This window comes from Haemaphysalis longicornis, unplaced genomic scaffold (genome assembly GCF_048455015.1).
Source record: "Haemaphysalis longicornis isolate Haplotype H1 unplaced genomic scaffold, Haemaphysalis longicornis Haplotype H1 scaffold_9, whole genome shotgun sequence".
Lineage (NCBI taxonomy): Eukaryota > Metazoa > Arthropoda > Arachnida > Ixodida > Ixodidae > Haemaphysalis > Haemaphysalis longicornis.
Window position 1 is genome coordinate 108,125,389 of NW_027526460.1, and position 26,623 is coordinate 108,152,011.

Here is a 26,623-nt window from a genome sequence, read left to right on the forward strand (position 1 = left end):
CAGTTACAGGTTACACTTTACAGTTGTTAAATACAGGTTTTAAATACAGGTTTTTTCTGTGCTTCTTACATCGTTCTCTAAAAGGTTACACGGTTGTGTGAGACTTGTCCCCATAGCCCAATCATTAGGAATAAGCCTTGGTGCATGGTTCAGTATAGCTTAAATTTTTTCTACAAAATAATTTTTGGTAAGGGTCCCATGCCGGGCGTACATATTTTAGAGTCGATTTTACCATTGTACAGTAAGCTGCTTTTCTCGCAAATGAAACAGCCTTGCCTCAATTCTCCTTAACTTAGGTCCTCCTCATCATCATAAGCGTTCCACTGCAGGACGGAAGCCTCTTCGAAAGATCTCCAGCCACGCCTATCAAGTGCCTCAAGGCCGATAAAATTATTGTATAGTCAAAAGGACGTTTTTTTCATCAGATGTACTCAACCAGGGTGTGCCATATTCTTGTCTGGTGAGGAAGTGCTTTTTTGTGTCCCACGGAGCCTCTTCTAACATGGTTGATCATGTCTAAAACAGCCTCCCACATTGTAGACAGTTCGCATTTGGGGCAAGGCAACTGGTGAAAGAAGAAGTTTGGTTCATTTTATTCATGTGTAAGGTCCTCCTACACCCTTTTTTAAGTCTCTGCCGATGTGCTGATTGAAATTTGTGTCTACACTTGGTGCGACGTCAATATAATTTACTTAAAGGAGCCATGAAGAGAAAATACAAGTTCGTTTAATTTGAAAGAACTAGGATTCAGTATCTCACTGAACTCTATTAGAGCCACAAAAGATGTTTTTTTAACGAAAAAAAAAAAGCGAGAAGTATTTAAAAACTTTCAAATTTTGCGCCACGGTGACGTGTCATGAGCAAGAATGACGTCATACGGGCCAACAATAAAATATAATTTTCAGTGCGTTAACTGCACGTTAGCATTCAAGTGATGCGGTCTAATGGAACTAGAGGCCCCATTACAGACGTCCAGTCATGTGTCGTCGCGACAGGTCAGTTAGGCGGCCGCCAATCGCACAAACAAGGTTCCGTGACGTCATAGAAAAGTTGCGAGAAATTGCCTTAGGGGTCGCCACGGCTTCACACGTTTTCTTTAATATCTCCATTATTTGTTCGAAAATTGCGATGATATTGGTATCATTGTTATCGGGACTAAGCAGTCTTTCTAATAAACCCAACTTGTATTTTGTCTTCATGGCTCCTTTATGACACGTTTTTAGAGGTTCAGATCTAATGTAGTAGGAAGAATAGATTTTTGTTTTGTTTTGCTGAATAAGACGCAGCAACAATTGGTCCTGGTGAACCTCGGTTCCCGCGTTTGTCATTACGAGATAATTCTGTTGGAATCCTCTTGCAGAGTAGAAACATATTTGTGCCCACTCCCTGTGCGGTAGAACACGCAATCATCTGGGAAAAGTGTGATACAGGATAAAGTTGCACTTTTAATGTCAGTGGTAAAAACCAGAATCGCGCCCGCCTCCGTATAACGCGGCGATGGGTGAAGGCGAAGCTTTCTAGTGGGGGATTTCCTTGGTTATCATCTGTGTTTGCACTTTGACTCGCACTCAGTTTGGACTTTCGATGGCAGCGGCTTTGACTTTGACCATTCGCCATTTTATTTCGCACGAAGAAAGTTTCGCGTTCAACTATCGTCGTCGTCAGATGGAGAGGTCCATAATTTTTCTCTCTAATTTTGCACGCCCATGCACGCCTCTCCAAATCCAAACTGCGTCAACCGTACCAGACTGACGGAATCGCATGGACGTCGGCTTCATAATTCGAGGAACCCAAGTTCGATTCTATCCACGGGAAGCATTTTTTTCCTTCTCTTCACCCATCATCAGACCGTAGTCAGAGAAAGTTAGCTTCCCTCAGAGAAAGTTAGAAAGACACCATCAGAGAGACATATAAACCTTCGTTGGAAAAATAATAATGAATGGATCCTTCCGGTACTCCGGACGTCGTCTTCAGTTTCCGATTTGTTGCGCCCTGTTCAAACACATTATTTTCTTTTCGAAAGATACACCTCAGTCAACCATAAAACAGCATTATGAGTACTTAAGGTTCTCGATTTGTGCATCAGTAGGGTATGTTAAAAGCGGCGAAATGTTTTGCGAAATAACTGAAGATACTGTCGGTCTAAAGCTGATCCTCAGCAGAAGTGACAATATTACGTGATAATCCCATTAGTTCCAAGTTCATTAGAGTAAAGAAAAACTAATTTTTTTAAGATGCTTTGTGACGTAAACAATGTTTGAACATTTCACAACAGATACAGCAGAGTGAATTTGGCCTGTTGTTATGGAGACTTGATTTTGGTTCATTTTTATGTACTCACACAACATACTCCATTTTCCAATCCTGAGGGAGCCGTACGAATTTAGGAGGACTGATGTGGCAATATTGTGACGCGATATGTATTTTACCATTTTTGGGAACGTGTTATCCGGACCAGTTGCCTTCGATTCTTTGATACAGTTTAAAATTTCTTATTTCTTCATGGGATCTTGTAATGAGGGCCTAACATTTTTTAAGCTAACCTGGTGCAGAAGAAACAACTCAAAAATTTTTTCCAGTGATTTTTTAGTTGTTGAAGTGAAACGCTGAGCTATTTTTGTGCCCCATAAGAATCCTAATATGTCGAATGCGCGTTAACAAGACAGCTACGTGAGTGCCATCGAGAAATAGAGTAGGATGCAGAGGTTCTGGAAGTGCTTTGTGGCAGAACAGCACGAATAGTTCTGCTCTTTCGGATTAAGTTCTAGGCCTTGAGCAACTAGGAATTTTGGTCTGGAACTCGGTTTGAATTCCATTCGCGAAGCCAAACCCTTTTGGTATGGCCCACATAGGGCTATTGTGAGTTTATATCGTAAAGCGCACAGCGAAGTCTTGCTCGAGAGTGCAAACCGTCCTGATCGTGGCAGGAATAAATGGTTCCGGGCGAAGAGTGGATCCTTGAGGGGCGCCGTGGTGGAGCCTATCCAGGTAGGCGGCATAAAGTTTTATGGGGCGGTGTTGCAGGTAATTTCCATATCTAGAGTTGTGCACGGGGGCTGGGATAGGCTTGAGCGAGTTCCTCGAGGATGGTATTTTGTCCGACGCGTTCGATAGCGTTCTGGCTATCCGCGACAATGATGAGATCACACAGCGATTATCATGGCGGCAACTAATAAACTGGCGTAGAAGCCAAAGCATGTCACCCGCACAAGGTTTAAGCGAAGGCCGGTTTGAGCGAGATGATAGATGGAAGTAATAATTTTCAATCTAGGTATAGTGGGGAGGTGATTTTAATGAGATAGCTGCTGTCAATCTGTTTTGCAATACAACCTACTATGACATATGGCATATGCCAACATGCTTGCATGAAGTACATTTTAGGTTTACGTATAGGTTTACATATTCTAGGCACGCATATGCTTGTATTTAGTTTTCAAATGTCAGTTTTAGCATACCGTTACTGCGTTTCCGTTACCGCCTACCGTGTTTGCAGGAGTCGACTACGCATGCGCGATGAATTACCGTATAAACTGTAACGTACCAGCATAGCTTATACCGTCGCCACCGCGCTTCCCGAGCAGAAGTGTACCTTGTTGTGCTGATTACAGCAAATGCAGAGCGCTCGGCGCTTAATGCTTTTTACGGCCGATAAAAGTAACCTTATTTCATAGTTATTATATATTTTTTGATAAATGATGCTCTGGAGTACGACAAACAACTATTTTTTACCGGATGGGCAAACAAAATGGCCGCCCCTGCTCGTGCTGAGCCTCGCCCGCTTCAAACAGTTCAGAGAAGTTTTTGAACTCCAAACCGCTTTTACACCTCCAAAATGGTGGTGAGAAAGGTAGTGTCGGTAATTCAGTAATTATTTCAACGTATTTTACCCATTTCGTGCCTCAATCTTGAGTTCAGGCGAAAATTCTAGTTTACCTTGATTCCAAGTGTACTCAGTAGCCGGCACCACCGACATCGCGTTTTCGTTTTTGAAGCTGTACAGGTGATGGCTACAGTATTATCCAACCAAATAACGCTATTGCAAATGCTTCACCGGAAACGTGAGCTGTGAGCCACAAAATTGCTTGATTTCTTTGGATACTAATTCATCACATGTAGCTACGTGACCAAGGCGGCCGGTACGCCAGAATACACAAACCGGAAACGGTTTGCTAAAACATGCACTACTGTTTTCAGAGGTAAAAGGAAATGTGCCGCTTCGGCCACCCTTTGTTGATAATCGGCGGTCAACGCATTGGATTGTATACACATAATTGAGCCGGCAGCAATGTCTGAATGCAGACTTCAGACGTGGCCTACGTCGTCTTCTTGCCCCAAAACGCGGCCAGAGCCCCACTAGCCGTTTCCGACCCGCCGGACACCTGTCGAGCCAGTGCCGCGATAACTCGCCGGTCGCCCTGGAATTGTAGGTGTTGGTCTCGCGCCCGCGTTGCTTCTTCCATCGCCGGCGGTGACTTCCCTGATGCTGACTCCGTTGGAAAATTGACGCAATCCCACACTATGTATTCGAGCGTTGCAACTTCCTGTCGACACACGCTACACTTGTCGTCGGGGTGTGCTTTTGGGTACATCATGTGCTTGAGCGCTTGGCTCGGGATTGTTCTTGTTTGTGGTTGCTTGCATATGACGGCCTGCTCCTGGCTCAGCCCTTTGCAAGGCGGCGGTAGCGTGTGGCCCTCGCTGAAACTTGTCAGGCGATCCTTCGTACCGGACCACAGTTGTCCGCAATATCTCACGGTGCGGTCTGTTAATTCTCGCGCCCGTGAGTATGCGTTGTGGTTGTCGTTGTTTGCCGACACCTTCTTTGGACGTGCCGGAAACCTCGTGATTCCAACGTGTGTGTCAGTTTGTCTTTTGATTCAGTGTCGTCGCCGCCGCAGGGGAGGTTCTGCCTTGGGAGTAGTTCTTCACTGCCCGTCTAGAGTCACTGAGGACTGTTCAGCATCCTGGGTCCACGATGACCAGCGCGATGGCCATCTCTTCTGCCTCCTCTGGGTGTTTGCGTGCTATGCTGGCTGCCGTTCTCACCTCCCCCTCGGAGTTGACAGCCACCACCGCGAAGCCATCTCTGCTTGCGTATTAAGCAACGTCTACGCATCGAGAGCCGTTTTCTTTGGCGTGCAGGGCCGTCAACGCCTTGACCCTTGCTCGCCTTCTGCCGACATTAAACTCTGGCTGCATGCTCCGCGTAGCAGGGTCCACCTGGCTTCTGCCATGTACGCCTTCGGGAATTGAACCCTTGTGGCCCTGTTCCGCATGATATCCCATTCCCAGCTCCGAAAGGATTTTTCTTCCTGCCTTAAGTTGGTCGTCGACAGTCCCCCCGGCTGGGCAACCATTTGCGCCAAGGTGATTTCGTCGAGCGTGTTATGGATGCCCAGGCTGGGTAGTGTTCATGTTGCTGGTCCCGGGTTCTCTGATTGCCGTGTTGTACGCCCGTCGGATGACATCGAGCTTATTCTTGTTGCTCTTCCATCGATGAAACTTTGGCACGTACGTGATGTTGCACAACACGAAGAAGGGCACCAGCCTGGTGAGGTTCTCTTCGCGCATTCCTACACTTCTTTTGGACACTCCCCACAGGAGCCAGATGGAGTTGGCCGCCTTCCCCGCCACTCGCGTGATCGTGCGTCGGTTGTTGCCGTGCTCGTCTGTCAGCATGCCTAGGACACGTATGTTCTTTACATTTGGGATCCGGCTGCGGTCGCCAGTGCAGACATCGGCCAGTGTAGCTTACGCTGCAAAAATGTGGCAGTGCAACGCCGGGACGTGCGGGAGGAAAGCAAGCACAAAAAGAACAGAACTCCTGCTGGGGCTGTTTCAGGCAGGGGGCGCGCAAACACTGCGAAGGCGAGAAATTTGAATTGCAGTGGGTGATAGCAGTGAGTGGATAACGGCGCTACAGCCTATAATGGCGAATAACTGCTATGCACTTCCGACAGCTTTCACGTTGAGTGGAATGGTTTCAATTTTTCCCTTCTTGCGGCTGTATAGAAGCAACCAGGCCGCAAGATTGTTGCGCTGTGCAACAGCGAAGGCCCACACCCTAAACGTGCCTCGTTGTTGCATTCAATTATTTGATTAGAAGGCTCGCGCACATGAATAACGGAAGTACTTAACCAATGTGATCTGCAAGAGAGAATGTGTGGCTAAGCCACTGGCAAAGAGGCATGTTCGTTCACCGCCCCGGCGGTCGCTTTTCTGATGTCGACAAAAAAGAACGCCTGTATGTCGATATTCCCAAGTGGTCAAAATTTTCAGGTAGTCAAAATGTTTCTGCCGCCCTGAAATTTACGGTGCGTGTCATAGCACGAGCATAGCTAATGAGCATCAAAGCGTCAAGATTAACAGCAAAGCTATTGTTACTAGCCGTTATTCCCGCGTTGCAGAAAACTTCCCTAACGCATACTCCCTTGGGGAGCTTGGCCAACAAGGATTTGTTTGGAAAGGCCACCGGAGCTCATACCCACTTAGTGAGATTGGCCAATAAGAATTGGTTTGGGAAGGTCACCGACACCGCCTCAATCTCTAGAAACCATTATGTATAATTGGAGACATGGCTGCGAGTGTGCGACTCCTCACCGAGAGGACTTGAAGGTCCCGCCACCTCTGCCTCGAGTCGATGACGAAGAGTTGGTAGAGGCCTACAATGATGAGGGTGACTTTCCATCCACCACTCGCCGTTGCGAAGAAGACGGCGACGTCTTTGATGCATATCATGACAAATACTAGCACCGCAACTATGCAAACAAATAACGATACTAAAACTCAACTTTGTCTCCGTCAATGCTCACCCACAGTTTCGCCATTCAAGTCTTGTGCGTGAGAGAATGCTTCCCCCAATTTTTGTTTTATTTGCAAGTGTGTTTAGGCTGGAAAACAAAAAGAAACGACCCAGCACTTGGTTTCAAAGTATTCAAAGCAGAGTTCATGCATGAATAGTTTCTGCTTCTTTTCGCTGCCTTCAGCAATAAAATCAACAAAATACCAAGAGGTAGTCGATATTTCTCTCCGCATCCCTTCCCTTGTCCGAACTTTCACATAACCGAACCTCTCATTACTAGGATGGCGGCAAGCGCCATCATGCTGATGTAATCGTTAGTTTTTTAGGGCGCGTAGAGCGGGCAATTTTGTGCCGGCCATATGTGTCTTACCTTGACGGCAGAAGTTTGCTATAAACCAAATGTGTTACAGCAAGGCAGCTAACAACGTCACATTTCGCTCTTTGTAGCTCCTAAGCTACACACATTCTAGAAAATATTTTTGGGGCATGCGATTAAGGGCACCCATGGCTTCGATTTGTGAATGCAAACAAGCGCAAGGTGGCCTTTTTATAGCGCTTTTCGATATCAAGCGATGTGCCCGACTTACCTGCAATTCAGTGCATTATTCCAATCTAACCCTTTTTTGTACATGAACTAAAATTGGCGCGAAGAATTAAAAATGGCGGATTAAGAATATCAAAAAATTAAACACCCTAGTTTTTTTTAGAACAGCCAGTAACCGACATGTCGGAAATTTCTTTAAGGGTGTATTCTTTCTAATTTTTTACTAGAAAGATTTCCGCCTGCAAACCAGAAATAGATGCTTTAAGTCATTTATCAGTGCTCGTAGCTTTGATAGAAGGAAGAATTCGTGGCGTAGCTGCTACAATTCTTGTTTGGCAGAGGTGAAAATTTGCAATTTCGGGCGATTAGTCCAAAGTGCTTCTGGTTCTAGGCGTCTTTAAATTTTTTTTTTTTTTTTCAAAAGAGGAAGTTTTCTCCTGCAAAGAAACCTCAGGCGCCTAATTCGGTCTACTCATGACGTTATTTACGAATTTCTTGCGCAAATTAAAGGTACGTCCACAGACCCGTCCCCCAACTCCCGTAAAAGCACCGCGAACTCGATTCTCGGACAACATAAGGGCTGCGGGAAAAAGTGGCTGTCAAGTTATCGCGGCTAAATTTATCTTCCCTAACACCTCATACAATTGTTTAAATTTGTCCGAAATTGCACCATTGTTATTGGGGAGGAAAGAGTATTTTGAATTTCTTTTTATCTTTTGCTTTCGTGGTAGTTTTAACCACAAAACTTTTTTTTCTCGTTTTGCTTATAATTTAACACATCTCACCGGTTTGCGAACCAGTTCAAAGTTTCTGAAACGGTTTTGTGAACCCGTTTGGCACGTAATTTAGTCAAACCGGCACTGAACCGGAAGGTAACACATTCTTCGGAACAGAACCGGAACCGCACCGCTATTCTTCTGATTCGGCACACTTATTTTAATGCTTTCAAAACGATCAGAGGATTTTTTAGGTAGGAAAGCATGCCTCACTTTACTTAGTTGTGCCAGAAACTTGGAAATAACGAGACTTGCTTGTTTTCTCCATTGTGTGTGCATCGGGCTCAGTACAAATGACTTCGTATCAAAAATTGCCCAATACACCTGATTGTTATGTTCCACTCTCCAGGTATGTAACACTGTGGAAGCAAAGTATGGTCACATGCTTCACAGTAAATGCACAAACTTCTTCAACCAACCAACCAAGTAGGGCACAAGCACTGATTGATTGATTGATCGATTAATTGATTGATTGATCGATTGATTGATTGATTGATCGATTGATTAATTGATTGATTGATTGGTTGATTGATTGATTGATTGATTGATTGATTGATTGATTGATTGATTGATTGATTGATTGATTGATTGATTGATTGATTGATTGATTGATTGATTGATTGATTGATTGATTGATTGATTGATTGATTGATTGATTGATTGATTGATTGATTGATTGATTGATTGATTGATTTAACTAGTTTCCTGTTTATAAAGCGTTATCCAATACACTTTTGCAGAGTTGTAATAACTAGGGCCAGGCTGCAGATTACACACACAGCTCTCGCAGTGCACTTAATAACTTCTTGGGGTTCACTAACTAAGTACTTGCGCACGAAAATTCGCTCTCTTGCGTTAGAAAGAAACAACATGAACATTCAGTAAAATAGAGATGCACGGTTTTATATGTGAACGAAAATGATCCTGATGCTCAGTCTAATCACAGGAAAAAGTAAGATGTCAAAATTAATAACAGTAGTAAGGAACGTGTTTTCCGATTTTGCATATCGCAGGAAGGTTATCTGCGCAATGTATGTCCCCGGACTTCAACTTCCCAACTTCTCACTCAAGGGTAACGATACTTTTGGCCTGGGACTGCCTGATCAAACCAGTGAAAATTATCGAGCCGTGCTTCTTAGTGTCCATAAGAGATTTTAAAATAATCCTTATATTAGAAATATAAACATTGGGATTCTCAACTATGTCAACAACTGCAGTATCAATGCTTTGTTTAATCAAGCCTGGCGAATTCTGCTTCTGAGCCATATTTCTTTTTCTTTTTAGTTTTGAAATGACAGCCGTGAAACCCAGCGGAAGGTGTAGAAACGGTTTCATCAATTCACCGCCGCAGCCACTCGTGAGGTTTATATTTAGTATAGCACACAACAAACAATATCATGAGGGTGTAAGGGGAATAAAACAGGAAAAAAAAACCTCAAAAACGCTTGGCCGTGCTGCAGCGATGACGATACGCTTCATTTCCTTGCCGAACCAGTCACCCAGACACCTTCACCTATAAAATATATTTGCGCAGTAAACGGAAAGATGAACCTCAAACCTCCATAATGTGTGTTGGTTATAGTAATAGCCTGCGAATATTGTTGATGTTAATGCAAACGAGATTATATAGTGCCACAATGACACAAATACTCGCTGTAAAATAAACAGTTTCGGCATAGAAATCAAAAATAAGGGTAACAATTACCAAATCGGTTTGGTATATTTTATTCAAATTTCTTGCCCCTATGGCTTCCACCAAAAAAAAAAGGTGGACGAATTAAAATAACTGGCCCCGCGATTCCCGCCAGACATTTTTGCACATATTTTTCGCGCCTCACCTCGCGGATTGAATTTTGATGAGCGACATTTTGCTCTTGTTTCCAGGTGTCTTGAATGAAATGGAACCAAAGATCAATAGAAAGCACCGTTGCTATGGAGGGGGCGAAACGGGGCGGGTCAGTTTGTCTAAGCGAAGTCCCGCGTTTTTTCTTTACCGGCATTTTTGTCAATCTCGATCTCCCGCGTTTTTCCTTTACCTGCATTTTTGTCAATCTCGATCTGTCGCCACCATTCATAAACCGCGAGGACGCGCAGTCGTCGGAACAAGTTACCCAACAAGAAACGAGAGCGGCCCCCCGTTCATTGCCGGAAAAAAAACTGGGCCGCATAATGTAAAAAAAAATGGCGGGAAAAGGGCAAACCAAACGTGACACGGAGAGAGATGGGCGCACGCTGGTGACCCCTCTGCGATCAGGGACGAGCTTTTGTAGCCTCGACGGCACAAAATAAAACAAGAAAGAGAATACATAAAAAGGTGCGGTGGCAACGGGCAGTGCGCGGCGAGGTCAGCGACGGCGTTTTCAGTTTCAATCGGGCCAGACCCCGGGTCTGCTGGCCGCTTTGGCACCGAGCCGAGCGACCCTGGCTTGGCGGGCGGGGGTAGACCGGATGTGGTGAGCGGACGGGCGGGACCAGCCGAGGCGGACCTGACGAGCGAACGCGGTCGTTCGTGGTCACGACTTCGGCGCAGGCAGCGGCGACCAGGACCGAGACTACGGACCGTCCAGTGCTCTGAGGAAAGAGGAACGGAGAGTGTCGGAGATAAGCCCGTTTCCACCGGAGACTCCCAGGCACTCCGCAGGCTGCACCGGACTCCGTCGGCCGGGAATAAGGGAAAGGGGGAGAGCGAAGGAAGGAGAGAGGGGAGCGGACGTCCCTGCTCCGTCTGCCCCGGCGCCTGCACCGTCTTGTTGGCTCCACCTGCGTCGCCCACGTGTTAGTGCGCGCGTGAGTTGGGGAACTTGGGCGTGCGTGCGCGGTCCCTAATCTTCCCGGGACATGAATAAAAGAAGCCGGGCCGGCTGAGAAGCAGCAAAGAAAAGGGGAAGGAAGGGTGGGGTGAGTGACGACGACGTCGACGAACGAGGGGCGTCGGCCGACGGCGCGCTGGCGGCGTCATCGCGTCGTCAGGACGCGCGGGCTCCGGCGGCAGCGGCGGCAGTGTTGGCCGTTGCACCGGTCGCGGCCAGAGCGCGCCACTCGGTGTCCGGACCCACGGCGGCGGGATTGGGAGCAGCGTCGGCGGCACGCAATAAGAAGCGGCTGGCGGCAGCCGTGCACGCGTTCGAAGCGGGCGCCTCCAAAAAGCGCACGGCCTCGGTGCGGCCCGAGATGCTGGGCAGTGCGGCCACCCTGGTGGGCACGGGACCTGCGCCGCCAATCAACGCCGGAGGAGGAGTGATGGTGGTGGACGCTGCGGGCGCCAGGCGCCCCGGGGCGGGTGGCCCGTCCACCACGATGCGCGGAGGCAGCGAGAGGGACCCCAACGTTCTCAGCGAGTACCTCCAGGTGAGCCCGCGCAACAGGTACACGCTTCGCGCATTCCGCACACTTATATACTTGAAAAAAGCTTTATGCCCTTTAACTGTTGCAGGAGTTCAAAACCAGTGACAGGGCAGTGCGGGTAACTTGTTGGGTAACTTGTTCCGGTAACTCGTTGGGGTAACTTGTTTTTGTATCTTGTTCCGACAGAAGCTGACAACGATGGCTTCGTGCACTAGCTGGTGGAGCATTCTAAAAGGGAGTACAGTGTGTACAGTGGGGAAGACAGAGAAGAAGAAACCGTAGACACATGCACACTGTACCTCTTGTTTTTTTTTTCTTATCGGTGTTGTGTATGTACCCAGTGTCATTCCTCTTAAAGTACGAAAACTATCTGCAATTCGTTAAAAAAAGTTTTGAGAAGAGACCAGCAGATGACGTTGTCTCCCCTCTGCCGTTTTTTTTATTTGTGCGCGTCTGTATATTATTCTTCATTTTATTTTGCATTTATTCTCACAGTATCTTCACCAAATATGTTTGCTACAGGCCCAGCATTTTTATGACTTACCTCTACAGTTCTCTTCAACAGTCCTGTTTCTCTCACGATTTTCACCCGGCTGAATCTGAGAGAAAAAAAAAACTTCGTCCGGATTATAGTAAATTCGGTTCGCGCATGCATGTTCTCTTCTGTATTTATAGCCACGAAACCGTAGGACTGCTATTGCCATTAATGTCATGCGGTTACTAAACAAACAGTACATTCAGCAGGTACTGCACGTTTCAGCCGTTACATGAAAAAAGCTGAAGACAGTTAACAACTTCGGAAAAATGCAAGAAATGTAGTAGGCATCTCCAGTGTGCGATTATCTGAGGACTCAAAGCCGTCACTGACTTCCTGGCTTATGAGTGCTTCCTCATTTACATCATTTTTGAAGAACAACACCATAATAACGTTTAGCCTTGCGGCTGTTTTATTTTTAATTGTTTAGTTTTTTGCCGCGGCGAAAATTAATGTGGACTCTGCGGCGCACCGTTGTGAAGGACTAGGAATAATATATGGCAGGGTCCCTGGGTCCCTTAACCCGCGCAAAAATCTCGAACACATGGTCATTCTTTCTCTGTGTCTCCATCAGAAAAGTGGTCACCGCGGCCGGGATTGAACGCATGATCTCCAGTTCAGCAGCACAGCACTTTAGTAACTCATTCATCACTGGGAGTGGAGCTTCATTTTTAAAGCATCGACAATGTTGCATGACCTGTTTACAGGTTATATTCATTTGTATATTATTCATTTGTATTCATTTGTATGAAGAAACGGGTTGTATTCATTTAACTGTATAATGAGGGTCATAAAAGAAACCAAGTATGTAAACCCTTATTCGCACTAAGAAGACGTGCGCTTTGGCTTCTGATTTCATCCGTGAGAGAAGGTCGCTCAGCAGAAGTCACACGCTCGCGCATAAAAATACGAAAGAGCACGAATTATTACTGTCCTAAAGTACATAGATATACGAAGTAAGTGAAAATATAGCCCTGTATATGAGAAGTTTTCTTGAGCAAAACAGGCTATATAGTTGTTTTCCTGTAAACCAAATTCTTCAAATAATGGGCCAAAAAATGAAACAAGGAAAATGGCAGTGGGAAACATTCCCATACTTCAAAATAAAATGATCACGAAATCGGGGCTGAGCAGCCATCGATCGTTTTTATTCCCTTTTAATTTCATGCTGCGCACAAGGTCGCGGGTTCGTTTCCCGGCCGCGGCGGCCGCTTTTCTGATGGAGGCGAAAAGCAAAAACGCCCGTGTGTACGAGATTTCGGCGCACGTTAAAGATCCCCAGGTGGTCAAAATTAACCCGGAGCCCTCCACTACGGCGCGCCTCATCGCCTGCGTTGCGTCGGCGCGTTAAACCCTACAATCAATCAATCAACCCTTTTAATTTCAGAATGAACCATTTCTTCGAAAAAAAGCCTGACCAACGTACCCTTGGAATAATTCACGTCTTGCAGTTGACTGTGTATATATGTGGGAACGCTGCAGCGCTGCTTCTTAGGGAAAACATTTAGAGCACTCGTGAAGTAGAAACGCCTGCGAAACTCGGAGGGGTGTTCTAAAAAGCCAAGCATTTTATTTGCATTCCAGATATTCTACACTGCTTGTACTGTGCTTTTAAAACGTGAAGTGCGAAACTTTATGTATTTGATTTTCACGCTACTGAACCCATTTCTGGCGTGCGTAAACATTACCCAACCAAACTTATTCGCCTTCGCGAATGACCTGCTATCCACGAACATAACATTCCCATGTCCCCATTTATCCAGTCACAGGCTCTTGTTGTATAACCACTCTTTCTGATCCCACAACAGTTCACATAAATTAAGGTCCTGCGCTTCTAGTTTGCTTGCCTTTGCGTTTTATTGCAGCAACCTCTGGATGTGCGCCCTCATGCCTGGCTATGTGGTAACGTTATGAGAAGTCGGAAACAGTGCTTAAAGGAGCCAGGAAGACAAAATACAAGTTGGGTTTATTGAAAGACTGCTTAGTCCCAATAATAAGGATACCAATATCATCGCAATCTTCGAACAAATAACGGAGATATGAAAGCAAACGTGTGAGGCAGTCGCGACCCCCTAGCCAATTTCCCGCAACTTTTCTGTGACGTCAGGGAACCTTTTTTGTGTGATTGGCGGCCGCCTAACTGACCTGTCGCGATGACAGATGACTGGACGTCTGTAATGTGGTCTCTACTTCCATTTGGCCGCATCACTTGAATGATAACGTGCAGTTAACGCACTGAAAATTAAATTTTATTGTTGGCCCGTATGACGTCATTCTTGCTCATAACACGTCACTTTGGCGCAAAATTTGAAAGTTTTTAAATACTTCTGGCTTATTTTTTTCGTTAAAAAAATACCTTTTGTGGCTCTAATGGAGCTGAGTGAGATACTGAATCCTAGTTCTTTCATATTAAACGAAGTTGTATTTTCTCTTCATGGCTCCTTTAAAAAACGACAATTTTTTTCTCTACCTCTGCTGTTGCATTCCTATCTACTCCAGAATTTATGTGCAAAAGGGAGACTAAGGCGTAGGATAATATTCATAAATCCACATTTATTTTCACGGCACATCACCCTATTCGAGGAAATGACGCGGAGTAGGGTTTAATTGGGACTATTGCACAAAAATCCGCATTTATTGCGTAAACTGCTATGCCAAATCGTGAAAGAAGTGGCACGTCGTTCTACACCCCGTGGTACCAACGTCAACACTTCAGCAGAAAAAGCAGAAAAAAGCGGGAAATGGCCATGGAGCGATGCTAGAAAACACTCTTTGCTAATTACGCGGCAACCTTCGCCAGGCACGCACGGGACAAGTGCGCGCTGCAATGACATCGAACCGGCGTTCGTACTATCCGGCTTCTGCGCAATAGCACGTATAGGATGCAGTCGAGGATAGTTGTGCCTCTGATCACTTTTATTAAATAGGATGTCTTATTTTGATGTCATTTGTCCTTGTTGGCCTTGCGCCATTAAAATAAACCAATCATCATCATCCCGGTACACGCGGGGCATGCTGCACTAAGTTGTCTACTACGATAGACGCAGTTACCGACGTGGCCCTGATCGTGTACTTCAACTTGCAAGCACCTATCCGTGCGTGCGCAACCGCCATGCCCCACTCTGTGTGTGTCCGTGACGTATACGCGAGTGCATCCACCACATTTGTGTCCTTGTCAGTGCTCCCGCAGCTGGTATAGCCCTGTCCAGCGAGATTCTGTTCCCAAATATATAGGTGTAAGCCCGAAACTTCCCGCGTGAAGCAGAACGTTAATAACGCGTTGATATGCCGCACCCCAATTTTAAACCAACCTAAAATGTACCACCACCCTAGCCTACAAAAAGGACGCGTAAAATTCAGGCAAGGAAACATTTTACAAGAACAAAATCACTGGTTTCACGCAAACATTTTGGCCCCGCTGGAGCTCTAAATCAGGCCGGTTCGCGCCAGAAACCGTGGTGCCACCTATTGGGTTACTATGGCCAAAAAGCGGGTGTTGTTTATAATTCGCTCAAAAGAATACAAGGAGTGTTTAAAGCGAACGAGTAGACGCCTGTGTGCTATCAAGAAGTGGCCTGCTTGTACCCACTGGGGAGCGGAATCTTGCCGCTGCCCATGGCTCCGTAGCAGACATGTCCTCTTCCGTATACTTCCAGTAATCTACATGTCTTTTACGGTTCGTCCATGACAGACGCGACCCTGGATGTTCTTGTTCGCACTGCTGGATGGTAGCCTGGAGTTTTTAGATTTTTCCAGGGGTCCTAACGAACAACACGGCGCAAAGAGGAAATTGACTTGTTCCAGCACAAATACTGGACAGGCTTTAGGCTGTGTAGAGGTGTTGGCGATAAATGTCGAGTTTTACTGCATTAACTGATTGGCGATAGGAATTACGCCAACGCATCAGTTTTTTAGGGGCGAGGCCCCTTATGGGCTGGGGCTGTTGCCGTCTCCTGTCGTCATCGTAATCGTCGTTGCATTTAGTCACGCTATTAAAACACCGGGAAAGTCATTTACGCCTCACGCTATAACGTAACACGTACTAAAAAACACCGGGACAGTCATTTACGCCTCGCGCTGGAGCGTTTCGTAACGGGTACTAAAAGTAAACACCAGAACACTCGTTTGCGCCTCGCACTAGAACGCTTCGTGCTTCAAAGACAAGAGACTTTTAAAGTCAAGCTCTCGACCTCTACCCCCAACGGTTTCATCTCCGTTGGCAAACCGCCAAGGCGCCAGGAATACACTTATACACTGCATTCTTCGCCCCCCTTCAGGTTTCACGTTAGTGGAGATAACCCGGGATTTTTATAATATAGCGTGGCTGTCGACACCCATGGATCATAAAGCTAGGAACGTGATTACAGTCTTAAAATACCAGTAAAAACTAGGCCGACGCCGTATTAGGGCGCCGTTTTGGCTTCACGGGGGAGCTGTATCTTACGGCTATCTGATACGTTAACTGCTTCTTTACTCTGCTGCAGATATCAGATAATGATATATTCCTTTTTTTCAATAACCTTCCTAATCGAGTTTAGCTAGCAGTGATTTGAGTGTTTCTAATCCAATTTTATTTTTCGTCTGTTTCCTAATGTTCACGTTGATTGCCTCAGCAAGTAAAGCTGCTGGTTGTTCTTGCCTCGTACGTATTTTCCTTTAATTTTTTTCCCACAGCGTAGACTAAATCATCGTAAATCAGGACCGCACCGATTGAGCTCATACATGAAGAATTTGTGTTAGGTTCACAGGATTCATATATTTGTCGACGCTATTCCGGGAATTGCGTCATTGATAGAGATTTACCGCAATTTCGGGGGGGGGGGGGGTGTTTTGTTGAAAGCACATCTAGAACCTTTTTATGGTGACCCTTCGCAATAAAGTTGGATTTGCCGCAAGGCGCATTAGCTCACGCACAAGAAATATACACGGAACCATAGCCATATAGAGCTTCGCTTTAAAATGTTAAACACCATTTTTGTTGTGCGGACATAGCGGGTCTTGAGAGTGTTCGCCAGTAATAAGATTCCTGATCCGTTTTGGTCCGGTGATTTATCTGCCTCAGGCAAATATCCACATACGCACGTGTGGCCCATGGGCACGCCAAGAATGGCCAAGGATCAATATAAGCTGCGTGCCGAGTTCCAATTATGCAGGCTCGATTGTTTGCCTGCCCCATCCCTTGTTTGCTCAACCCTAAGGTTCATGTTCGCATTTCACGCACCCGACGACTTCCCCACAGAAAGCTGGAAGGGTATTTTTTTACCATTCTCACGCAGCAATTGGCACAGACTGTCGAAGGCGGCATGTTTGTAAGCAACGTGCTTGTTATCTAATAAAAACCGTTCAACTCGTTTCCTCCTTTTTCTTCTCCTTTACGCTGCTTGCAGCTTGTATTAAGTTCTCTAGGGCAGTGGAGAATATATCATGATTTCACTCTGTTACTTAAAAAATGTGCTCATTCCGAGTGACTATTTACCCAAGCTCTGAAAGCCCACGCGGGTGTCCAATAATTTTACAGGAACATTAGTGGTGTTTCTCATCTTACAAAAGGTATAGGCACCATAGCCATTTTTATCATGTGCAAGCGCGAGAGGATTACTGGTCGCTGAGTAAATCATTTAGTTATGTCGCTGAACGTAGCAGCCGTGTGGTAAACTGTTTGTAATTTCAGTTGTGCGTGTTATGTTTCAGTGTGCAATGTTATTGCTTATGAGGAAAACTACCAGACAACAAACTGGCCATATCGCAGCTTCGGCCACATATCAGCTGCGGCAATTTTTCAACTTGAGCCATCTAGTGAATTTCCCGCGAGGCAGCGCCCAACCACGTGCATAAGGCTATTTATCTCTACCCCAGTTGAAACTACGCGCCTTAGGCCAGCTTGCGTCATGCAGTCAACCGGCTGCGACGCAGGGCCTAACGGAACAACACGGCACGACGCTGCCAATGGGAGTAGCGTGCCATTTACCTGTGGCTGTGTTGGAGCCAAGTTGTCGCACAAGTGCCACGTATTATGCTATCAGCTAAAAACTGGATACCTATTGAGTAATAGATGTTATGTGGTAAACCGTACGTTTATTCACGAGGCCTTAACGATGAGACATTATAAACGCGTCGAGACTGGGCGCTGACTAATAACAAGACTGACTATGTTGACTAGGGTTGTCTTCGTTGGGGTATTTCAGTGTGGTTTTGGAGTCTTTATGTATGTACCGGCAAGCCCGCATTCAGACACATTTTCACCCTAACAGGTACAGATGAGACTATGCCGCTTTCCCTACGCTTCCAAACAAATTGGCTCTTGCACACACTGCCGTGCAACGCGATTCTCTGATCTCAGTTCAGCATGTACAAATCGTGTGGTGCAGCAGGTTGCGCGCGTTTTGAAAGAACCGTCATGCTTTTTGCGCTCATAGAGTGAGATGTGACTGCAGCATAAGCAATCTGTTCTCCGTGAGCAGTTGCGCATGCGTTAAAGCATGCATAGGACGCTTTTTTTCGAAATGAGCCAGATCTAAAAACCAAAACTAAGTTGGGCAAAACTACGTTGACGGCAAAAACTCGCCAGTTTTCCCCCAAAACAAGGGGTGGCAAGAAAACAGTTGAGATAAGGCCCTGAAAACGCCTACGCAGATCGTAGTTCCTATCGAAAACGAGCCAAAACGAGCCAAACGAGCCATATCGGAAACGAGCCAAATGAGCCAAATTCATTTGCCCAATGGGTGTTTGCTTTTGGCTTGACTGTGCCGACTATTTCGCGGGTGTTTTCGGTAGTTTTTTTTTTCTTTTCTTAGCTGGCTTATTATGGATTCAGACGGAAATTAGGAGATCAGCGAAAGATCTGTCCCCAGATGTCAACGACGAAGTTAACAGCAGAAGAAGTTAATGGAAATGAAACTGAGAGATGTGAAACAATGGTGTCATTACGTCTCACCTTACCCTACCAAAAAACTCGTTATATTTATTTTTTTTACTCCCATATTTACCATTTTAGTAGTGAACTAAATACCCGCCGCTTAGAAGCCCTGGCAAATCTCTACCCCCTTTCACCGCGGGGAGTAAGAATCGTTTCATGAAAGAGAAGAAGACATGAGCAGCTTTCTTGTGAAGCGTTTTGTAAATTCAAGGCAAAGCAATGAAGAGCTTGCTTACTTCATGAGTACGTTCAGGCGTGCCAAAGAAAATTATCCAAGAGCAGAATTCGGAAAGAGCTGCTAATGGGGCCAAGAGGACTCACCTGCTCTCCATGTATAGATCTACTGTTTTTGAGGCCCTTGTGCGCATTTCTAATGCCTTTTCCGCCAAAACTCAATCGGACCACGCTTGAAAATCACTTTAAATAACGCTTTCATGAGAATGCCGCATGAACTTGAGTGTTTCGATTCAATATGAGCCAAATCCAAGCTTAACACCCCCAGTATTGCCATATTCACGGAATAATTTTAAATATTTGTGGCCTTAAACTTCTACCTGGCATGCAAAATATATCATATAATAGCTTTGACGGCGTTGCATTGAGGTGCTCGTACGAACTTCAGCCTGTTTCTCAAATTCGCGTAGGTGATTTAGCTGATATCGAAAAAAAAGCGCCTCATATATAATAGCGTGTTAGTATGCTCACAAGGGGTAACTGCACCATTTAATGGCAAATCGTGGTTGAGGACCCGAGGCAACCTGATTGCAGCTTTGTTCTTTGGTTGCCTCAGACCATGGTCTGTAGCCACGCGGGGTATTGGCCAAGAAGCTTTGTACCAAATCAGGATGTGAACTATATTATTTTACATCTAAAAATTTAGAAAAGGAAATACAGAACAGAATTTTTTGAACATGTACAATATGAAAGTAGAGTCAGGAACAAAAATTAAGTAAATGTGAACGCTTAGCTGCCTAGCAGGAAAACCGGCCTGTCGCCGCAACATAATGGTGATGGGCGGGCAGAACATCCCTGTGGCAGACTCCTAGGGCAGAATCGACTAGTGACAGAACCTCGGAAGAAGATAGCGGAAGGTGGAAGCGTCTAAGGGTTGACTCCAGGGGCGGTATTCTCGTAACTGTCCCTTTTGAAAACGTCCCTTTTGAGTCCCTTTATACATGACGTACTTCTGGTTAAGCAGTGGGCGTTGACAGTAAGTTTGTTGCTCTTGCGTTACATCACTTCCGGTCGTTTGCTTTTAGCCAATCCGGGGTCGTCAAAAGGGACACTTTTGAAAGGGACGCAAAAGGGACAAAACTCGAGAATACCGCCCCAGATGCGTGCGTCGCATTGGGGCAATTAAAAAGAAAATGATCTATATTTTCAAGTTCGTCGAACAAACCGCATTGCGGAGATGGAGCCAGACAAGATTTCTAAAGATAAAAACTTAATGGAGGAATTTCGCACCGAAGTTTAGTGATTGCTACCTCGCATAGCCTTGATTCACAAAACATCGGCTTCCATGCATGACAAAGGTGGCTATAATCTATAAAAGAGAGAACGGCGTCTTGCCGGTAAGTCTGGAGTAGTTGTAAACGTCTAAATCTTGCCCCCAATAAAAAACTATCATTTGGACATTGCACGACCGCAGGGCCACCAAAAGACATACTGGCTAATTGATGAGCCACTTCACTGTATGAGATTCCTGCATGTCCTGGTACCCACACTTGCCTAACCTCACAAAGCTGATTAGGAACAAATGACCGGAATGTGCAGATAATGGAAGAATCTTTTTCGGATGTTAATGATGTTAACGAATAACGTTTTTGAAGAGCCAAAATCATTGCCAATAATTCCGCCTGAAAAATAGGTGTGTAATCAGGTAACCTAATGAAAAGGACCAATCGTTGGACTGGGAGAATATCCCGACACCAGCGCCGTCTCATCACTTTACGAGGCATCGGTAGCAATGAAGGGTTGACAAATGATCCTCCAGCAAATTCATTGAGGATTTGGGCCGGCAACATCTTTGCATTCGGGGGTAGATATTATCAAAGTTTATTTCCACGGATTACACACTAATACAAGGAAGGGGAGCCGATAAAGGTCTGCGTGAAATGGCTGAAGCAATGACTGTACTAGATCTATCTGGGAGCTCTGGAACCGCGGCCAGTGAATGCCTTGAAAAATATCAGGCCTCAGGCGGAAAATGAACTGTGCGTCATGCAGTGGGGAGTCAAACAATTTGATAGAGGTTAATTCAGCTTAACGAACAAGAAAAAGGACCCGGACGAACTTGATCTGTCCTCTTTCTCGTCTTCCAGCCCGCTCTTGCGCTTGCGATGGCGGGATTGGCGGTATTGTTACTATAACAATAGCGCCCGCGCTGTTTGACTGTTTCCGCTTGCGATGAAACCATGACAATATAAATAAATTGTTCCAGGGCCCACTGTCACATAAACACTACTGATGTGTGGATTCATGCGCTTAAACTCTCCTGCCAGCAACCCCTCACGTCTCTGCGCCTCGTCGTTTTATTTCCCCGTAAGTTACTCCTCTCTTAAGCGGACGGGCAGATGAAGCATGCAGCATTTTCAAGCACGAAGCATGCATACTGTTCAAACTTGTGCAGTTCTTGAAACTATCAATCTGCCCTCGATTCGCTGCTTCGCCAAAAACTGCAGCTAGCTCCTTGTCTGGTATCCGACACGGAGGCAGGCTCGAACTGTCATTTTATTAGGTCCTGGGTCAGTAGTAATGATAGCACCTGGGAAACTAAAGATCTGCTCCATTTTTTACGAGACTCTGATCTGGAAATATCTCTTTGATCGTAATCAGTGCAAGTGTCTCGAAACATGTACTATTTTGCGCTGTGGTGTTTATCTGTTTACGTTCTTTTTGGTAGGTGTTCTTGCCATCCTTTGCACCTTTACTTAATATTTTCATGAAGAGTTTGCCCCAACAATTTTCTTTTTGAAATTTAATTTCTCTCCAAAATTTGATAGCAGGATTTCCTTGTATATCATATCCAACTGTTTTTGTTTGCCTTTTCGCTGTTCTACCTGTGATGTCCTACATTCATCACTCATCACTATAGTCATCCCCCATCTGGCGTAGCAAGCCCTGCCACTCTCAAGGCTGACTTCACCAGTTCCCATTAAAGAGCTCTCTCTCTCTCTCTCTCTCTCTCTCTCTCTCTCTCTCTCTCTCTCTCTCTCTCTCTCTCTCTCTCTCTCTCTCTCTCTCTCAAACTGCCTGTAAACAAAGCACGTCGTTGTTGCTTGGGTGGAAGACGGGAAGCGTAGGAATATTTGTTGAGTGTGGTCTTGGGCTCCTCAGGGAGCTGGCCCAATAATCAGTGGATCTTTAGAAGATCGCGGGCAGCTTGTAGAGGGTGCCCTCCCGCCTATAGTTTAACCTGTACAGCACCAAGACTAAATTGATGCACCATTTAAAGTATGCAGGGCAGGCAACACTATGCCACCTCTGGATTGTCCTTTGTTGCGACACTAAACATCCGCTTAATTGTGCACACGACTTGTGGACAGGTTTGTAGCGTTCGATTCTGATTTTAAGGCGGAATTCAGAAATACGCCAAAAAAACGTTACGTTCCTACTGCTCCGCGTTACATCAGCTCTATGAAAGCAGGAGTAAGCCAGGAAGTCCGCGGCTTCCTCTTCCCTGTACTGTTTATAGCTTCCCTCTAGCTTTTACCCGCAGTGCTTTTGTTGCAGAGAAAAGAGTGGCCCACCCCAAAAGCCCGAGATCACGTTCGCTATGCCCGCGTGATTGAGTTGGCAGCTTGAACCCGCTGCTCGGAGGAACGCCAGACAATTCTGCCTGAAGTTCGTTCCCGTCACACGCAGCGGAATGGGCGTCGACGCGGTAATGTGCCGAGCACATGCTACGGGTCGTTATTTTTGTTGCACAAAGCACAGCTCAATATCGGGTAGATTGTAATTGTTTGTAAGCAACCAACACTTTCCATGCTTTAGTTTTACCACAACTCAATTTGGGAGACCGCTATGGCCGTTTCTCGTTAAATAATTAGCTGCTTAATACTTCCGTGGGCTACCATTTTGCTTTCCTTCCTTACGTCCCGGAATTGGAATTTTGCAGCTTGTCTAATGTTAACGCAGTGCGCGGACATGGGGGTGTGTTAGGTGTTGCGCAAGTCGCCACACGTGTCGTGCCGCATTGCGGCAGGTGAACTGCACCAGCCACGATGCGCATCGTGCAGGGGCAACTGCTTCCTTGTAATGGGATTGCCCTCTCACGTGCGGCGGACCCTTTTGTAGACCTGAGCCTCTGCGCGCGACCCCCGACGGCGCGTGCCCCAGTGGTTGCTCTCCAAGCAGCGAATTGACAAATCGATCAGTGTCCACCTGGCGGCCCGTGTGCGTCTTTCTCGCGGTCACGCATGCGTCTTCTTTGCTGTTTCTTGTTGTCATCGACCTTGCTTCCCGGAAACAATTTCCTTGGCTGCGATGTTTTCGCTTTGTTTTTGTATAAAGAGGCCGGCAACTTTGGTATGGTACCCGACCTCTACGACTGGCACCACTGCTTTGCTTATTTTATCTTGGACGACGATGTAGCTTGTGCTGCCGTTGGTTAATATCCGAGGCACAACGTAAAGTGTAACCTGGAATTGCCTCAAATCACAATAGGTACTCGCGGAATCGGCGCTTTACCTTCTGGGACTGTGCGCCTTGAAAATCAATGAAGACGGTTCGCGCAGGTAGCGGGAGTATTCGCGAAATATTTGATGACCGATTATTTTGCACCGGAATAGAACGAGAAAACCTCTGCGCACCACCGCGACACACATCAGGCAATAAAATGGGTGGTGTGAGCTAGACCACCAAAGTCTTGATTAAAAGCGTGTACGGATATCTGGGACCACAATGCAGACTGCGGATTTCTGTGAACTGGGCCCGTTTACTACTTGGCTCAACTTTCCTCGTATGAACGTACCGACGACATGATGGGGACCACGGAAAACAAAATTTGGACAAGAAAGGCCACAAGAAATCCCGCTTTCAAATTGATATCAAACGCTACAAACCTGTCGAAGTTTGTATTGTCCAAGTTTTGTTTTGCGCTGTTTCCATCATGAACCTATACCACCAAGCCCAACACGCAGTTCTTCAAAAAAGTGAAGTCGAACCTGGGGTGGGGCGAAGCATGCAGTGTATAAGTGTATTCTTGGGGCCTTGGCGTTTTTGCCAACGGAGATGAAACTGTTTGGGGTAGGCGTATACAGCTTTGCTGTAAAAGTCTCGTGTTTTTGAAGCACGAAGTGTTCCAGCGCAAGGCGAAAACAAGTGCCCGGGTGTTGTTTCACTACGCGTTACGAAGCGTTCCAGCGGGACGCGTTAGCGACAGTCCCGGTGTTTTAGTACCCTGACAGCATGAGACAAAGGCGACGATAACGACATGAGACACCGACAGTCCGAGCCGCGAATGGGCTTCGCCCCTAAAATCAGAAACACAGAGCATAAGTTGGGTAGCTATTCTTAGTTTGTTTAATGTATGACGTAAACACTTGCATATAATGTCTCCCTGATATATCACTTCTGTCTGTCTGTCTGTCTGTCTGTCTGTCTGTCTGTCTGTCTGTCTGTCTGTCTGCCTGCCTGCCTGTCTGTCTGTCTGTCTGTCTTCGTGTGTGTGTGTGTGTGTGTGTGAGAGAGAGAGAGAGAGCAAGAAAGAAAAAAAAGAGGAAGAATAAGGATTCTGGTAATTTAACGTAGCATGAACGACGCAAGGTTTTTGAACTATGTAAATTTTATCGGATGGAACTTGCGCTCCGCCCCACAGGAGCGAAAGCACGAACGTCGAAGAAGCAGTTAGCAAAGTCAGGAGCGCAGGGCGGCGTCGGCAAACAGAATGCCGCGTCGTTGAATGGGCACGCATTTATCCCGGAGCATTTATAACCCTCAGATCTATTTATCACAATTACTTTATTCCCAATAAGGTTGAGCACAAAGTCGATCAAAGAAGAGACTAGGCTAGTTATAAGTGGGTAGCGCCCTTTCCAAATAAAATTGCTGAGTTAGGCAGACTGGGAACAAATTGCCATTCCGCTCGAACAGTTATTTTTTTTTATTTGGCACTCTTCGCTCGAGTTGCCCTTTCGCCAGTAAACTCAACCAATAGTCATCATCATCGTCGTCGCCATCGTCGTCTTTTTTGTGAGCTCAACATATACGACAAGAAGCAAGGAGCTCTCTTCTATCTACGCCATAAATATGTTTGAATAGAAACAGTTACGACCAATGAAACAGCGAGCCATAACTAAGTTACAGGAAGATACGTGCATGGCCAATGGAACCGAGAGCATCGCGTTGTTCTTTGCTCTTTTGAAAACTGCGCCGCGTCGTGACAAGTGCACTTTCTAAGAGGGTGGCGCATTTAGTGGGTTTCAATATCATGCCATGTACGTGTTGCTTGTCCCTGCTGTTTTGGTAAACGAATGAAGGGCGCAAGCTGGTGCAGCGATGAACAAATTTAGAACACTCCTCTTCATTTCGGCGAGCGTGCGCCAAACTCCTCTCCTGCAACGAGAACAGGAACAAAGCCTTCGAGAGCCACGTTTCGACTCTGAGTATGGCTTTTGCCAAAATAACTGTACCATTCCTTCCTAAAGAGCGCGAAGGTGCTTTTACATCAAAAGTGCGTTAGGAATGCGTCAAAAGTTTCGCTAAAAGTGCGTCAAACCTCCGATGAAAGTGCGTCCAATCGATTGTCAAACCTTCAGATACCCAAATCGTAAAGGAATGAACAAATTCATGCGACGATTTTTCGCGCACTAAGTAAGCGCAGCTACAAACGATGCAAATGTATACCGATACGGGGTCATGAGAAAAAGGTATGCTATTGTACTCCTTGTTAATGATCGATGCGTGTGTTGTCTTTTCTAGAACCTTTACTTTTTCGCGATTTTCAACTTACCGTTTTGACAGAATGAAAGCCCGGTGTCATGCACGCGCCGCATTTCCAGAGTTCTTTTCAGAGACTAACCGAGCTTTTCAGTAGACTAACCGGTCTATTGAGAAATCATTAATTATTTTGAAAGGACGCCATCGGTCCCAGTAACAAAGCGTTCGCTTTCGGAACTGCTAAGGGATAACAACCGCATTGGCCGTTGTGCAGAAGCCACAAACTACGGCACACAAACGCTACGTCACGTTCTTCCCTTTTATCTAAGTAAGCTGAACAGTATTTGTTTGAAAAATCAGTTTTTTTACAGTGCTGTAAATTCATACCCACTTCTTGTCTAGTGATTGTATAACTATATGTTTGGTGTAATTAACTTTTTTTTCTTCTTTATCTTAGACAAATGGTGTTACGTTTTGCATCGTCTCTAGTTTAAGTTGTTTTTATAGTTTGTTGCTATGCGTACGCGTATCTTCTTGCGATGAGGTTTGTGTTTTATTGTACATGTATTGTAACTTCGTATGTGTTGAAGTATGTACATGCTCATGTTGGCAGCAAGCCGCCGCTGCCGCTTGTTTTGTACACAGAGCCGTGAACCGTGTCAAGCCCGTATGGTGGCTTTTTGTTGTTGAAATAAAAAGATTGTTGTTGGAATAAAAAGATGTTGAAATAAAAGGCTATTATAGAAAAACAAAGCCCTTAAGATTGTCAGATTTTTTTCTCCTGATGCTGTACATTTATTACGTTTCTTGGTGTTTTCATTTTGGT

General features: G+C 45.7%; 1 protein-coding gene across 1 annotated transcript in view; it reads left to right on the forward strand.

Annotated features, from left to right (window-relative positions):
* Positions 1 to 10,513: 10,513 nt before the first annotated feature.
* The window catches only part of LOC144151901 (caveolin-3-like), a 52,133-nt gene continuing 36,023 nt past the window's right edge, over positions 10,514 to 26,623 (forward strand). Inside the window, exon 1 of the mRNA XM_077683065.1 lies at positions 10,514 to 11,470. Coding sequence (XP_077539191.1) covers positions 11,294 to 11,470 — 177 coding nt within the window. The 5' untranslated portion in view covers positions 10,514 to 11,293. The remainder of the gene's footprint in view (positions 11,471 to 26,623) is intronic.